Source organism: Hyaena hyaena, unplaced genomic scaffold (assembly GCF_003009895.1).
Source record: "Hyaena hyaena isolate Hyena2069 unplaced genomic scaffold, ASM300989v1 scaffold_286, whole genome shotgun sequence".
Lineage (NCBI taxonomy): Eukaryota > Metazoa > Chordata > Mammalia > Carnivora > Hyaenidae > Hyaena > Hyaena hyaena.
In genome coordinates this window covers 1,837,090-1,853,236 of record NW_024080918.1, presented here as the reverse complement: position 1 = coordinate 1,853,236, position 16,147 = coordinate 1,837,090, and the positions used below count along the sequence as shown (strand labels likewise).

General features: G+C 36.1%; 1 protein-coding gene across 7 annotated transcripts in view; it reads right to left on the bottom strand.

Annotated features, from left to right (window-relative positions):
• TTLL7 (tubulin tyrosine ligase like 7) overlaps positions 1–16,147 on the bottom strand; it is a 139,150-nt gene that overhangs the window by 90,525 nt on the left and 32,478 nt on the right. For 5 of the 7 annotated variants that reach the window (XM_039246912.1, XM_039246910.1, XM_039246911.1 and 2 more), the window contains exons 2-3: positions 1,303–1,497; positions 970–1,101 (exon numbers count right to left, since the gene is read on the bottom strand). In XM_039246912.1, the coding sequence (XP_039102843.1) occupies positions 970–1,101; positions 1,303–1,327 (157 nt within the window). In that variant the 5' untranslated portion in view covers positions 1,328–1,497. Of the gene's footprint in view, positions 1–969; positions 1,102–1,302; positions 1,498–7,253; positions 7,298–16,147 lie in introns of those variants that run through there. The other 2 variants (XM_039246907.1, XM_039246909.1) reach the window with 2 other exon arrangements.

Below are 16,147 nucleotides of genomic sequence, written 5' to 3'. Positions count from 1 at the left end.
AGAAATAAATAAAACATTAAAAAATAAAAATTAAATTAAATTAAATTAAAAAAACAAATAAACTATTCCACTGATTGCTCAAGAACGTTGGTGAATTACTGCAAATGAATGACATTCCCAAAGATTAATAAGGGTAAGAATAATTAACATCCTTGAGGTTCATATGATTTTCCTAAACTTTTAAGGCACAGTGGTTAAGAGGAAGATTATTTGAGTACTTATGGTATTTGTTAAGAGTTTTGTTTGCAATGCTGGGCAAATGTATCTTAATTTAAAATGATTATTCTTCTTATCTATTCTCTATACTATAGATACTGCTTACACATAAGAACTGAAATTTCATTAATAAAAAGCAACAGCATTATCAAAAGAATTTTTTTAAAACACAGAGAGAAATATGTTATTCTTTAAGTCAGATTCTTATTATTTAATAAAAATCTCAAATTTTGTACTTTTTTATTTTATACCTAACATTTTAATGTTTCATGTTCATGTTTATTTGATACCTGATGTAAAAACTATTAATCACAATCACATATATCTACTACTATCCCATTAATAGCTAAAGCATTTAGCAATGTTTACATTGATGCTGTTTCTGATTATTAACATGTTAAATGTCTCATAAAACAGAAAATTTTATAGAAGACATTTAAAAATCAATTACAGGGGCATCTGGGTGGCTCAGTTGGGTAAGCATCAGACTCTTGATTTCGGCTCACATCATGATATCACAGTTGGTGGGTTTGAGCTCTGCACTGCAAGTTCAGAGCTTTCTTGGGATTTTCTCTCACCCTCTCTCTCTGCCCTTCCCCCAATTCATGCTTGCCCTCTCTCTCTCAAAATAAATAAATAAACTTAAAAAACTTAAAAACTCAATTACACAAAAGATAATTATCTCCCAAAATTTCTACATTGTTTTCAATATCAAATCAATTTTCCAACAATTATGATTCTGAGGAGACCTACCAATTTCAAACTTTGTCCCAGCAACATTTGCTGTAATGATTCCCTTCTTTTTCTTCTTTCTGACTTTCCTTTTCATTGTGGTTTGATAAGGCAATTCTGTATTCAGATCCAGGGGAGAGGGTCCCTGAATAACTTTAAAAGAAATGTAAACCAGCCAAATATCACTGAAATAACAACAATCCCATAGCAGAGAATATAAATGTCCCCCCACCAAGAAAGGTAACATTATAAATTCTACTTGAGTCCTCAATTAATTTTTAATTCTTAAAAAAAAATCAGTGATGATCTATAATATATCCACATTTTGTAATGTGATTAATCCAATCTGCTTACCTCTTTCTTGTGGCAGAGATGGCATTATTGCCCGTGGCTGTGACAGTATGTGCTGTTGTACCAAGCTCTCAGGAAATCTGGAAGGCCTGCATTAGCTAAGTAGGATACAGCTCCAAATCACGGAAAGTTCCTATCATATTATCTTGGTGGAATTCTCAGATTTCAGGACACCGAAGTTATGGGATAAGAAGGTACCTGTTGGAATTTTAAAACAGTGTCATTTAAAAAGCAACTCTTATGAAATTTTTCTATTGTCTTTTTCTATTGTGTTTAAAAGTTAGTTGAAGGTGAAAGCTACTGTATTCAATCAACAAATGTTTGTTAATTTATAAAACCTTATGCAAAATGCCAAGTGATTGTTCCCTGTCCTAAAAAGTACAGTCTAGAGGAGTAGGTTTTATTAAGTCACATGTCATATTTACACACAATAAATAGCATGCCATACACAAATAATTACAATAACTTGCTACCATCTCTTGAACACTTAGTATCATAGGCCACTTAAGCCACTTAATCTTTCAACAGAACCATGAGGTGGAAGCTTTTATCCTTGGCTTACAGTTAAGTAAATTGATCTCAGAAAGGGCAAATCTTTACACCAAAGTGACAAAGTAGAGATTAAAGTTAACATCTCTCTGGTGTCAGAGTCAGCGCCCTTAACTAGGGCCCCACACAACCTTCAACCCAACACCTGGAAGTTTGGTGCAGCATCAATTTTAATATGACACAGTGAAGTGAGTGCCAAGACAAAGACCCCAAATAACGAAACACAGAAAAGTGATTCCTCGTGAAGGGGTGGCGGGGGTGGGAGGCAGGGGGTCGCTTGTTGGCAGGGAGGGATTTGATGACTTCATAAAGTAGACCACATTTGAATTGTGCCTTAAAAAATGAACACAATTTTGAAAGGCAGAGAATGAGAGGAGTCATCATTATGCTGATCTTATCTGAGCACACAGAGGAATGCAATAAACATTTTTCAATGAGCCCATTTGATTTGGCTACACCTCAGCATATTACATTTCACTTATATTTTCACTGTGTATGTATGAACCTAGGTATTTATGCCCCGACTATACTATATTGCCCAGCCTATACTATCAACTTTCTAATTTCCCCCTTAAGGTTGTAAGAATCTTCAAGTTCTTGTAAAATGTCTAAACACAATGAAAAACTATAAAGCCTATTATGATAAACAAAGGTATGGTACCAATACCTTTATCAGGTTATCAGATTTATTAGAAATTCAGATATATAAAATGTGACTCTTATGTACATCACCCCCAACAGTCATTATTAATAATAGGATTTATTATTAAAGAAAATTTAGAATTTAGTTTTTGGGTATCATTTTTACTAGAATAATTATATAGAATAATTCAATATGAAAACTAGGAAACTATTATTATAGACAGGCACTGTTAAGAATCTAAAATATCTTACCTAATTAACACACATAGAATTTAGAGATCATTTATGCAATTTTCCAGATATGGACATCAAGGCTAAATAAGTTAAATAAATCAAGGTAACAGCATTTATAAATAGAAACCTAGGCTTTGAACCCAATTCTGTCTGATTATTCATTCTATTCACAGAGCCCCACTATTTTAAGACACCGTGCTAATATGTTATATAGATATAAAAACAAAACTTGGCAACCCAGTTGCAGTGCAAACTGCCAGATATGGGTGTGTTGTGGGAGAATCACAATACTCCAAAACCAAACAGTGAAGTCAAAGTAAACATCCCTAGCTTGACCTCAGCTCCCAATTCGAAGCTGGAAATAGACTAGATTACTTTTCAGAATAAAAGAAAGGAGTGGTCTAAAGTTCAGTGTGATTTCGTTCTGGAAACTCTCCGATACCTCAGGGAGGTAACTATTTGGGTTTACAAGTCCTTGTCCAACATCTTGTTACTGGAGTAAACAAAGATTCTCTTATGGTAACAGAGTAGGTATTACATTGAAAGTAGGTGACAACGTCAACAAGAGTTTGAGACAATGTCTGCCGAACTATGCTGACAATAAGTTAGTAATTGTTATCAGCTCTAAAAACAGATTTGTTAATTTCTGACTTAAGTAATGAGCCAAACACCTTTGATTAATGTAGAGCTCAAAACAAGAACTGTTATCTCTTCACCCACCACACAGGAGTTTAAAGGCCTTAAGTTCAGTCTATCCATTATTATGCTTTACTTAATTGCATTTATGTTTTGGTGAATAACAATAAGAGTGCTTTAACAAACTCAAGAACTTCATTCTACCATCTCAATTCTAATCATTTCACTTTGTTCTTAGTGTGAGAAGTGAGACACCAGATTGATCACACCACTTAAGTGAGCCATGGTTACCTACTTTCCAGAAGCACACAGCATGTTTCAGTTACCTCTGAAATACTTTAAGCCAAGCGTTTCTTAAGCTTGGCTGCAAAATAGAATCACCTGAGAAACTTTTGAAAGTCTGGGCGTCAGGCCACACCCCACATTCAGGTGGGGCCCAGGGATCGGCATTTTTTTTTAGCTCTCCATATAATTGTATCATGCAGCCAAAATTGACAGCCTCTGCTGCGAGTACATAAGGACACTGAAGCCAATAATAGTAACTTATAACATACACAGACAAGAAAAAAGTAAAACAAAGAAGCAAACTTTGGAATCTGTATTTTAAAGGGCCAAATAAGTTTAAAAAAATCATCCATTAAAATACTCATCTCTAGTTCAAGTTAACAAATTGGGGGAAAAAAGAATTAGAAGATCAGCAGAAATTGATGTCTAAGACAAATAAGTAATTTTGTTTTGCAAATAAAGAAGCCATTTCCAAAAAGACTCAATTCTCAAATATGTGAAGCCAATGGACACCTTGAATGTAGAAGTTCAAGTGTTACCATGTAAAACAATAGACACATAAGACGAGAAATTACACGAGAGAAACACAAAAAGCTGTAATTCTAATACATTTGTATTGAAGTGCTCTTTCTTCCCGGTTCTTCCTGTTGATTAAAATCCAGATAAATTTCCACTTTTTTTTTTTAAGTTGCCTCTGATTATGTTTGAACAAATTCATTTCTCCCTCTTCTGATCTATCACAGAAACCATTATTTGTACCCCTATCATATCACCAACCGCGAAGTGAGAAGGTAAGCTCTGTGAAGACAAGTGGTTCTGATTTTCTTTCCTCTTCTTTACTTCTCTCCTCCCAGAGCCTAGAATATTGCCTGAAATAATGCCAAACAAGCACTTGTTCATGATGTCGCCTGGCAGTAACCAGAGGGGGTCATGGAGCTCTGAGAAACAAATATGTATCATTTACAATATATTACTTTCACATTTCTACGTGAAAAAAGCAAAGTACCTAAAAGTTCACATCTGGGTAAAATAACAGAAGAGCATGTGGAATATATGCATGGAGCAGTGGCAGCCTGTTGTGGCTGGTGCACAGCGAAAGGAGACTTGCTTTCATGTACAGCCTTTAGTATCCTGTGCACTATTACCTATTTAAAAAGTAAGATACATGTGATAAAAGTTTGTTACAACATTACCATGTTAATGACAAACCCACCAAACTATGCGTTTCATTTAGATCAAAATATAATATGGTAGAAAGAGCACTGAACAAGAGGTCAGTTTCGATCTGTATCCTTTATTCTGCCACTCACCAGATATATGACTTATTTTCCTACTGTGCAAATGGCAGAAATTGACTTTCCTAGCCTTAGAGTCAAAAATGCCAACCAATGAGGATATCATTGGTGGAAATTTTGATAATAAGATGAACACAAAACATCTTTTGTGTAAATTGCAATGAGAGAAACTCTGACGTTCCCAACAATCCCCAGGAATCCATGCCCCAGTGAATGCTATAGAGAATGGGTTCTTCAAACATATTGGCAAAATTTTAGATTACCATACATTACTAAAATAATCTTAACTAAAGGTTAAATGGAAACCAAAATTAGGGTAAGTTGAAAAAATGTAAAATTAAATAAAAATCTCATAAGCTATTCTTATCATGAGGAGAAGGAAGGAGAAAGAAACGAATATAAACCAGTACCTACTGTGTACTAAGCATTTTCACATAACTTTGTGTGTATTTAGTCCACCTAATAAATGCCCTGGTATGTTTTATTCCCGTTTTACATAAAGGAAAATTTAGATTTCATGGCTAAGGAACTTGCCCAAGGTTATACCTAATAGGTGACAATGAAGTGGCTTGTCTTTAAAGCCTATGACATTTCCCACTTTGTATTCTACCTTCAAAATTCAGTCTTTAAACATGACATTTTGAAGATTTCACAAAGCAGCTTAATTCTGCTTGACTGGAGCTGTTTTAAAAGCTAGAGAAAAATTTTTTTTAAAAAAAGCTAGAGAAGGAGAGAAAGAGAATCAAACTGTGGTTTAATATGTGGTTGAGACCACAAAGTTGCACCAGACTTAATTTCTCTTCTTAGAACACCAAGGTAGCTATCAATATCCAGACTGTCTTCCTGTTTTTTCCTTCATGAAAGTACTACAATTCAACAAATAATCTTACGTATCAGCCACTGTTCTTAGTGAACAAAATAGATAAAAAAAAATCTTTTTTTCTCTGCAGTGCTTGCATTCTAGTGGTGGAGAGACTAACAATAATAGCAAACATATTAAATAAGTAAACTTCAGAAAATCTAAGTACTATGGGCATGGGGAACAGCAGGAAAGGAAGGAGAAGAGTTACAATTTTGTTTTATTTTTATTTAATGAAGAGCCTTTTATTTTTATTTTATTTTATTTTTTAAAGTTTATGTAGAGAGAGAAAGAGCACATGAGCAAGGGAGGGGCAGAGAGAAAGGGAGAAAGAGAATCCCAAGCAGGCTCTGCATTGCCAGCACAGAGCCCGATGCAGAGCTCAAATCCACGAACCATGAAATCATGACCTAATCCAAAATCAAGAGTTGGACACTTAACTGTGAGCCACTCAGATACCCTAAGAGTTGCAACTTGAAATTTGAATCCAGATAGGCCTCATTGGGAAGGTGATGTTTCAAGGAGACTAATGACTTGTTGTCTGAAGCTGATAAAAATCTGATGCATATGTGCACATATGTGCCTGTCAGTATGCGAGGACTGAACATGTGTGAAGGGGAAGAAATGGAGAAGACATCCCATTTCTGTGGTACTGAAAAATGTCTAAGCCCTCCAATATGGTTCTTCTTCCTAAATCCTGGTTTTCCTATGTATTTATTTTCTACATTGATTTTAAAATTACTATTTTCACACAGACAAGGAGAACAAACATGTTTTACCGTATATATAACCAGTTTTATATACTTTTGATAGGGTATCAATTTTCTGATGGAGAGGGAGAGAAGAGGGGCAGGGAGACCCCAACCCCTCTCTCTATCTTGTGTCTCCAGTACGGACATTAGATTTGTACACACTGCTGATGACTCTCTTGGGTTCGTGTCTCCTAGCATCACAGATTTTGGAATCTGAGTTACTCCCATCCCCCTTCCATACTTGCTATCCTATTAATAATATGACTTTTCAGATCTCAAACCCCATCAAGAAGAATCTGTATTGGTCAGGACAAGCTATATTTTCCTGCAATAATAAATATCCCCCAAATCTCAGGAGCTTAAAACAACTAAGATCTATCTCTTAGCCATGCTACATACCAGCCCAAGACTATTAGGGTTGCTCTGCACTTCATAGTCACATAGGAAGCCAAGCTGTTAGAGCAGCCTCCATCCTAAAGCCAGTCACTGTACCAGAGGGAAAGAGTTTTGGAGAAACTCTTTGGAGAAAGAGTTCTTGTATAGGCAACTAATGACACTCAAAATTTCTACTCACAAGTCAATGGCCTGAATAAGTCATATGACCCCAGCCAACAATCATATCATATCATATGACTGGTAATACTAACAATAATCACAGGCTCCAACAGGTTAATTACTCCCTATTTGAACCTTGCTACCTACCCCTAGGCACTATTTTCTAGTTCTCCAAAGCTCCACTTTAGAGTATTCTCCTCTGCCTGGAAAAAAAAAAAAAAATGATAGCAAGACTCTGTACTGGGCTCAGTCTACCTCTTGATTTTATACAACGACTAATTAAATTTCTCTGTCCTTAGCTGCTCTGACTGTAATAACACTGATGAGGAAGAGGAAGAAACAAGAAAGAAAAGGGAAGGGGGATGGAGTGATTATAGTCATTTAATGTAAAACATACTATGTGCCAGGCACTGGTCTAGGTTTTTACATATAAAACTCTGATCTTCACAACCTAAACAGTGCCATTATTATTATCCCCATAGATGGCTGTTAAAAGAAAAGAGATATGATGAACAATGATATCAAAATACAAAGATATAAGAACATTTTAAAATGATAATTCTGCAAATTTGCCTCAAAATAATCCTCTCTGGTTTATAAACTGTAACTATCTCATGAAAGATGTTTCTAGTACTACTTCAAAATAATTGAAAATAATAAATATTACAAAAGTCATATCCAATCAGGCTTTTACTTGGGGGAAGAAAACACTCTCCATACACATAATGTATTATTGCAGAATTTACCGCAAGTAGCAGTCAGAAATCTATTGCTTCATGAAAATTATCAACTAAGGCAGTTGATTTTTTTTGTTTATTTATTTGAGAGATAAACAGAGAGGGAGAAGCAGAGACCAGAGTGAATTCCAAGCAGCCTCCTCCCTGTCAGTGCAGAGCCTGATGCAGGGCTCAGACCCACAAATCCCAAGATCATACATAACTTGCGCTGAAATCAAGAACCAGACTTTTAACTCACTGGACCACCCAGGCACCCCAAGGCAGCTAATTTTTTTGTATGCAAAAAGTAATATTTCCAGACATCAGGTCATGAATACATTCATCTATTTTTGTGCTGTAACACATCACTAAACTTTAGCACCAAACTAAATTTGATATATTATTTTCATTTGCAAAGAGATAGTGTTTTTCTTTTTTAATTTTTTTAAGTTTTTTGTTTTTTTTTTTAAAGAGAGACAGAGTGTGAGTAAGGAAGAGGGAGACACAGAATCCAAAGCAGGCTCCAGGCTCTCTGCTAACAGAGGGGCTCAAACCCACAAACTGCAATATCATGACCTGAGCCAAAGTCAGGTGTTTAACCGACTGAGTCATCCAGGTGTCCTGAGATAGTGCTTTTAAGTGAAAGCAAGAAAATGAAAGTAAGTGAAATATGTGCCAATTTTTAAACATTAAAATTTGAAATGTTTCTTACTTGTTTTGATATTATCAGGATTGGATTTCATGTGAGCTCTAGACTAGTAGCTTCTCAAACTTTAGAGTGCATACCAATCGTTCAGGAATACAAAATAAGTATGATGTTCAGGTTCTGATCCATTAGTTCTGGGGTGGGGCCTCAGAGTCTGCATTTCTAACAGGTTCCCAGGTATGCCTGCTCCACAGGTCACACTTTGAGTAGCAAGGCTGCAGAGGACCACAATGTTTAATGCTAAGCTGACACAATTTTTTTTAACTTAAAGTCCTTCTTTATAACACATAAAAATTACAAAATTATATAGTGATTTTAAAATTCATGTAAGTGATATGAAATTACATATTAATGTTAAAGGGCTCTATGAGTCCAAAAAAAAAAAAAAAACCACAAAGATTAGGAAATGCTGGCCTAGAGCAGTGATTCTCGAAGTATGGTCTCAGGAACAGTAGACAGAAGTAACTGCATCACCTGCACTTATTAGAAAAGCATTTTCTTTGGCTCAACCCCAGAATTTTGGAATCCCATTCCAGGGGTGAGGCTCAACAAGTGACCAGCCCTCGAGGTGATTCTGATGTAGGCTCAAGTTTGAGAACTACTGGACTACGGGCCAACAGCAGGGGCAAAGTCCAGGCAATTGCAGGACACCCCTGCTGAGTCTACTGGTCCCTCCCCATTGGTCTTTGTAACTAGAAACACATGGATGACTTAGAAATCACCTGGCCAAGCAAGAAGTGTAGGAGAAAGCATTTGCCAAGCAGGACTCTGAACAGCTGGAAAGGAAGACATTTACTACAAAGGATCTCACTCCTACTGGAGACAGTCCTGCTAAGTGAGGTGAGGTCTTGCTAATCTAGAAAAAGAGTTTATACTCCTTGTTTGAGCCCAAACCAGCTATCAGTGCTGACCAACCAAGACATTCATTTTATTTTATTTATTTATTTTTTAATGTTTTTTATTTATTTCTAGGAGAGAGAGAGAGAGACAGCATGAACAGGGGAGGGTCAGAGAGAGAGGGAGTCACAGACTGAAACAGGAACCAGGCTCTGAGCTGGCAGCCAGCACAGAGCCCGACGCGGGGCCCGAACCCACGAATCGCGAGATCATGACCTAAGCGAAAGTCGGACGCTCAACTGACTAAGCCACCCAGGTGCCCCAACATTCATTTTAAAGATAAGCAATCTACTAAAATTCATTAAACATATGAGGATTAACAGTAACCACAAAGATTAATAATATACCCTCTGCCTTCAAGCATTGGGCCAGGAGCATGGTAACTTGATCTGAAAAGGTCATGAATAGCTGCAAAATGGGGGAGAAGGGTTGCAGATGAACATCAACATTGTGGTACATTGTTGCACGCATACAATGAAAGTACTGTGCATAAGTAAAAATAAATGAACTAGAATTACATGATGAATCACACAAATAACACAAATGAAAAAAGGTTGAGGAATACATAGTACTGTATTATGTATATAAAGTATAAAAATACATAAATAACATATAGTATACATTGAGAGAGAGAGAGACAGAGAAAGAGGTCACTTAGGAATGAACATATAATGAAATAAAAGAATAAAGAACTACATGGGGATGATAAGGAAGAGGGAGGATGCAATAGCCAGTCCTCTTGTACAGGAAATAAGCATCAAAGATGTCATTCTTAACATAAAGAATGAATACACCCTCATCATGGGTTAGCCTTCTGAAATAGTAGGGAAAAACAAAATAGCCAAGGTACTTTTGTTTGAACCATGATATGTCTCCTTAGAATAGAATTAAGTTCAAAGTCACACCGTTGGAAATTTTGGTCTGATCCTAACTCATAAGAAACGTGGAATCTCTGGAGGACTTTAAGAGGAGTAACACAATCTAAATTTCTTTCTTTTTTTAAAATGTTTATTTCTGAAAAAGAGAGAATGCCTGAGAGATGGGAGGACAGAGGATCCCAGGCAGGCTCTGTGCTGACAGCAGTGAGCCCAATGAGAGGCTCAAACGCACCGGCTCATGACCTGAGCTGGAATCATGAATCAGATACTTAACCAACTAAGCCACCTGAGCGCCCCTTTATTTTATTTTTAATAGATTACACTGGCAGTCATCACGGGAGTTGGATGGGACAGGGGCAAGAATTGGAGACGGGGTCCTGACAGGATCTTACAAAGACATCCTTCTCCAGAAGAGAGAGGGTACGAGCTTGGTCACAGATAGAAGCCACAGACACAGGGCAAAAGGATACTCCTACTACAGTTGGTGATCAAGAAAGGAAAAGTGATCTCAGATGACTTGGAGATTTCCGGTTTGGAGAACCTGGGTAGAAGAGGGCACCAGTCATCAAGACAGTGCCTGCAGAAAGAAGAGTCATTGTGAAGGGGAAGATGATTTCAGTGTTATATTTTCAGAAAAGGATAGATAGAAAAAAATAGAAAATAACACAACAGAATTAGTGACTGACTGTAGATAAGGAAAACCTCTATTTTTATAAATAAAATGGTTTTAATTAAACACAGAAAGGTCCATTCCAAAGCTAACTGCTCCCATTCCTGTGCTCTCTGCCAAGAAATTACAATAGATTTTCAAAATGCCCAGCTGCCCAACTGGTGAACAAATGACATCACCCAAACAACCTCCCTAACAATAATACATTGGCACCACTCATTGTGTGTACAAATTAAAAAGGTTTTTAGAGAAACTACTTACTTCCTGAACACAGAAACTTTTGTGTCCCTTTCTCAGACTGGGTATATTCCCAAAACTAGATCTGTAGTGTTTTAGACCTGAAAAAACCATTTGATCAACCACTTCTAAAAACCTGAAAGAAAGCCAAGTGTGACATTATATAAGAATAAACAGAAGAACTATTTATTCATTCCAGTAACAATTAATATTGACCTTGAGCAACAGTAGCTCTCACTAATGCACTGCTTATTTGTTTTCCAAATTGCCTTACCCTGCTTAGTATTTGTTCAATGTTTTCGGTTAAATTACAGCATCCATACAAAATGTCCACTAAGCTCTGTGGAATGTCTTGTCTTTAAATTTAGCCTAGTATGACATAAAACATAGAAACTGGTAAATTGGAAATGATAACACAGCATACCTTGAAGGCATTCCTCCTTATTAATAGTTGTTTTATTTTCAGTACTTAGAATAATGAAAAACGGCAAAAAGCTTACTCAGTAAATGTTGAACTAAATAAAGTTCAAAAACGTAACATCCATAATTCAATCAACAAAGTGACAAAAGACAAGTGACTTCATAACGTAACCAATAAATGCTTAAGTAGAGTCAAAATCCTCTTTGGGTACATCTCCCTTAGAATATAATACTGCAGTTCTATAAAATTCTCCAGCAGCCTAAAAAAAGTCTCATCTGCTCCTTAGGAATAACATGTGGTGTTATCAGTTAGCTTTTGCATATATCACTCACTCTTGTGAATCCATTTGCCTCCCCCCAGTCCCTCACCCTGCAAAATAAACAGTACCAAATCTAAGACAGTTGAACCTCACATCCTCAACACTCTACCTATGCCTAACTACACAAAGACTTCTCTTGTTCTAGCTACGGAGTTGGAACTGTGGTCCTTTGGACCTAGCTCTCTCTAACTTTCAGTAACCTAGATCACAAGGTGAAAGAGAGGGACTGGGGGAAGTGGAGAATTTCGAAAATACCCAGTTCTCTGTTCTCTGCCAGAAAATGCACAATAGATATCAAAATGTGCAGCTGCTTAGCTGGTGAACAAATGACATCACCCGAATGTCACCTGATACCAACATTTTAGTTTTAAATGTCCAAAACTTAACTCTTTAATGTCCACTGAAAACCTGGACCTCCTCTTATATTCCTTATCTTGATAGAGGACCTCACTATAGCCAAACAGAGACAGATAAATCAGAATCATCTTTAACTCTTCCTTTAACCTTATTTGATACTGATTCAATGCTCATCTTGTTGCCAATTTCAGGGTATGATTAGTTTTACTGTTTATATTTTTATCTATTTCTAAAACAAGTTTTAAATCTTAAATATATAAAATTCATTGGGTTTTTAAACAAGCCTCCTATGTCATCTATACTAGTTAGTAAGTTAACACAAGCTGAAAGACTACTAGCTACCTGCCTAACAGCTATTCACTAGTTCTTCCTTACTAACAAAATACTTACTGGGTTATTAAGGTGGCATTGTACCAATCCACATAATCCACATTTCCCAGACTTCCTTACAAGTGTACATGGCCATATGACTAAGTTCTGGCCAATGAGAGATATAAGTGGGAGTTGTTGAACAGGAAAGTAGACAATTGGAGGACACTCATTTTATTTGCTTTTTTTCCCCCTTCCATCCTGGAATGTAAATGCAATTGCAGGAGCCACAGCAATTAAAAGAGAATTGGTTTTGTCGTAGAAATGTACTCTCAGTCTTGGACTGACTATATCCAGAGAAAAGAAACCTCCATCTTGTTAAGCCATCGTTACTTTATGTTTCTGTTACCATTATCTACATGAACCTTGTATTGGGCATGATATTCCAACAGAAATTATTATTTTGGTTTCTGAACAAGATATACCAGCCTAAATGCAAAGTCACTAGCACAATGCCCTTGGAAATCATCATTTTTGCCACAGCCTACACTTACCCATTTTCTGTAAACAGTAATCTGAATTTCCTCTGATAAAGCACTACTCCCCCTTGATCCATGTGCTTCGAATGGGGTGGATGCTGATCCCAACTCCAATACTGGGCAAATGACTTACATCTAAAATAACTAAGGAATCCCATCTCCTTGACCATGGAATTGGTTCAGAGATGAACACAGGATCCAACTAAGACCAGAAGAGTCAAGCCCAGAACTCATTTTCAATTCTTAAAGAATATAATTCTCTTTTGAGTTGGATTTGAATCTGAGAGGATACGTACCTGCACTAGTGGTCCCCATTACCCCTCCACAGAACCCGATGATGAAGTCATATAAAGGAGGCAGAGAGGAAGACAGATAACACATTCCTGCACTTTTCAGTCACGTAAACTAAAAGATTTCTGTTTTGCTTAAGCCAGGTGCCTATGCAAATAATAATGAACTTAGCTTCTATTTTTAATTTTGTTTTTTAAATAAAGAGAATTACTTCAAAATATCATTGCATAAAATGCCACAATTAACATGAACTAAAAGGCTACAATTGTATGTTTCCTCTGTGAGACAGTTGGCTCCCAGGCAGCAGCTTTAAAAATGTCTTTGAATTTACATATTCTTCCATCTCAAACACAGAGCCTGAAGTTACCACATCAGAGCGATACAATTTGTTAGGAGGTTTTGAACTTTAACTAAGAAATTTTCAATCTTATTAACTTCTAGTATCAGATATATTTGTCATAGTTTTCAGATCCCTGTACATTAAAGTAAAGCCCAGTAAAATTATGCCATGGTCTGAGATTCATGCAGTGAAAGTTTGGAAAATCCATACAGGGAAAGGAAAATGTACAGGCTGAGTTCATATAATGCTCTGCATGCCTCCATCAGCTGAACTACAATGTGTATAACCATTAGATCTTAAGGAGGAATAAAAAGGTTATAATGTTTCTAGATCACTAAGCTAGGTGCAAATTGATTTATAAAATCATTCTTTGGAGAGAAATAAAATACTAATAGCCTTTATCTAACGGGCCCACTATGAAGAAAAATAATTAAATTTAACTATATTTTAACAAATTTATCCTATTTGAATTTTTTATTTTCAATATTTATTTTTGAGAAAGACACAGAGTGTGAGTGGGGGAAGGGCAGAGAAAGAAGAAGACACAGAAACTGAAGCAGGTTCCGGGCTCTAAGCTGTCAGCACAGAGCCCAATGCGGGGCTTAAACTCACAAGCCAAGATATCACGACCTGAGCCAAAGTCAGACGCCCAACTAACTGAGCCACCCAGGCGCCCCAAATTTAGCTTATTTTAAAGTAAGAGTCTTTCAGAGCACCTGGCTGGCTCAGTTAGAAAAGCATGAGACTATTATCTCAGGGGTGTGAGTTCAAGTCCCATGTTGGGCGTAGAGATTACTAAAAAATATAATAATAAACTTAAAAAAAAAAAGACTCTTTACCAAAAGTCACTCCAGGCATTTAAAAACACTGTATCTATCTGGCACCACAATCTTTGATGTGAAACTAGTCCTTTTATGGAAATGCAAAGAAAAAGAACTATTTTTGTCCTTTATTCTAGCAAACACTAATGGAATGCAGAAGTGGTACCTGAAATTATCCAGAACACAGTAATATAATATCCACAAATGCTATCCTCTCAAATAGTACAAACTTATTGTCTAATTGTTCTTTCTTAGCCTCTACCTTTCCTTTTCACATGGAGTAAGTTAATACTATAAAGGCATATCACAATCTGTTTAAAAGTTTATCTCTTCATTATTTCATTACATTTCTAATTAAGGTAATAAACATTCTTAATACTCATCATTTTAGTAATGCTCCAGTGAGGAAAAAAAAATGTGCTTGGCCTTCAACATACACATCTTCTTTTAGAGAAATTACTTAACAAATCCCAAACCACTCAAAAAACAAGAAGTCATCGAAAACATATATGATACACAATAATATCAACATAAATACACTCAAGAATGAAAGTTGACCCTAAGTATCTGTAAAATTATGTATGTAACCATATATCCACAACATGCATCTCAGTGTTATAAGTTAAATATTATACTAAATCAACAAAGCCAATTTTCAGCTGTGTCTCATAGGATTTGGGTTTACTATTTTTTAATTTTACCTAGTATTCAAAATTATCCATATATAAGCCTGTATAGAAAAGAAATGTACATTCTCTAGAACAATTTTATAATCATTGTACTGCAGAATTATCATCAATTTCTGTTGTGAGCTGGCTTTGGTGATGATGTTATATTGTTGGAACTTACATCAACAGATAATTTTTAAAAAGCTTCATTTATATTTTCCCAATCGATCCATTAAAGAAAACAGGTTTCTTTTCATTAAAAGTATGAAAAAGATGAATCTTACAATAGCAATATATACTTGGTATGCAATTTTAAATACTACCTCTACCTACATTATTGTCCTCTACTGTTATTCGATTCACTTGAATGTCTTCTTTGAACAACTACAATATAAGCTTCTGTGTAGCATATATATATTCTATATTCTCCATAGCACTTCACAAATTAAAAATGTGGGTGGGCCTTATCCAATAAGTTGAGGGCCTTAAGAGTAAGCAGACTGAGGTCCCCCAAGAAAGGGGGACTGCCTTTGGACTTGAGCTGCAACATAAACTCTTTCCTAGGTCCATAGCTTGCCAAACTACCCTGCAGAGTTTGGACTTGTCAACCTCCATAATCACATTACCCAATTCATACTCATTCATTCTTTCTTCCCCTCTCCCCACTTTCATCCCTTCCAACCTCTCTTCATATATATATTATTGGTTCTGTTTCTCCAGAGAACCCTGACTAACACATTCATTATTCCATATGGTCAGCTACATTTCATGAGACTAAAAATCTATTCAAAGATACTCTTTAAGACAAGAAGTTTCTAGAGTTAAATCTATAGCAACCCAAAAATAACCAAGGTCCAAACTAAACATAGTAG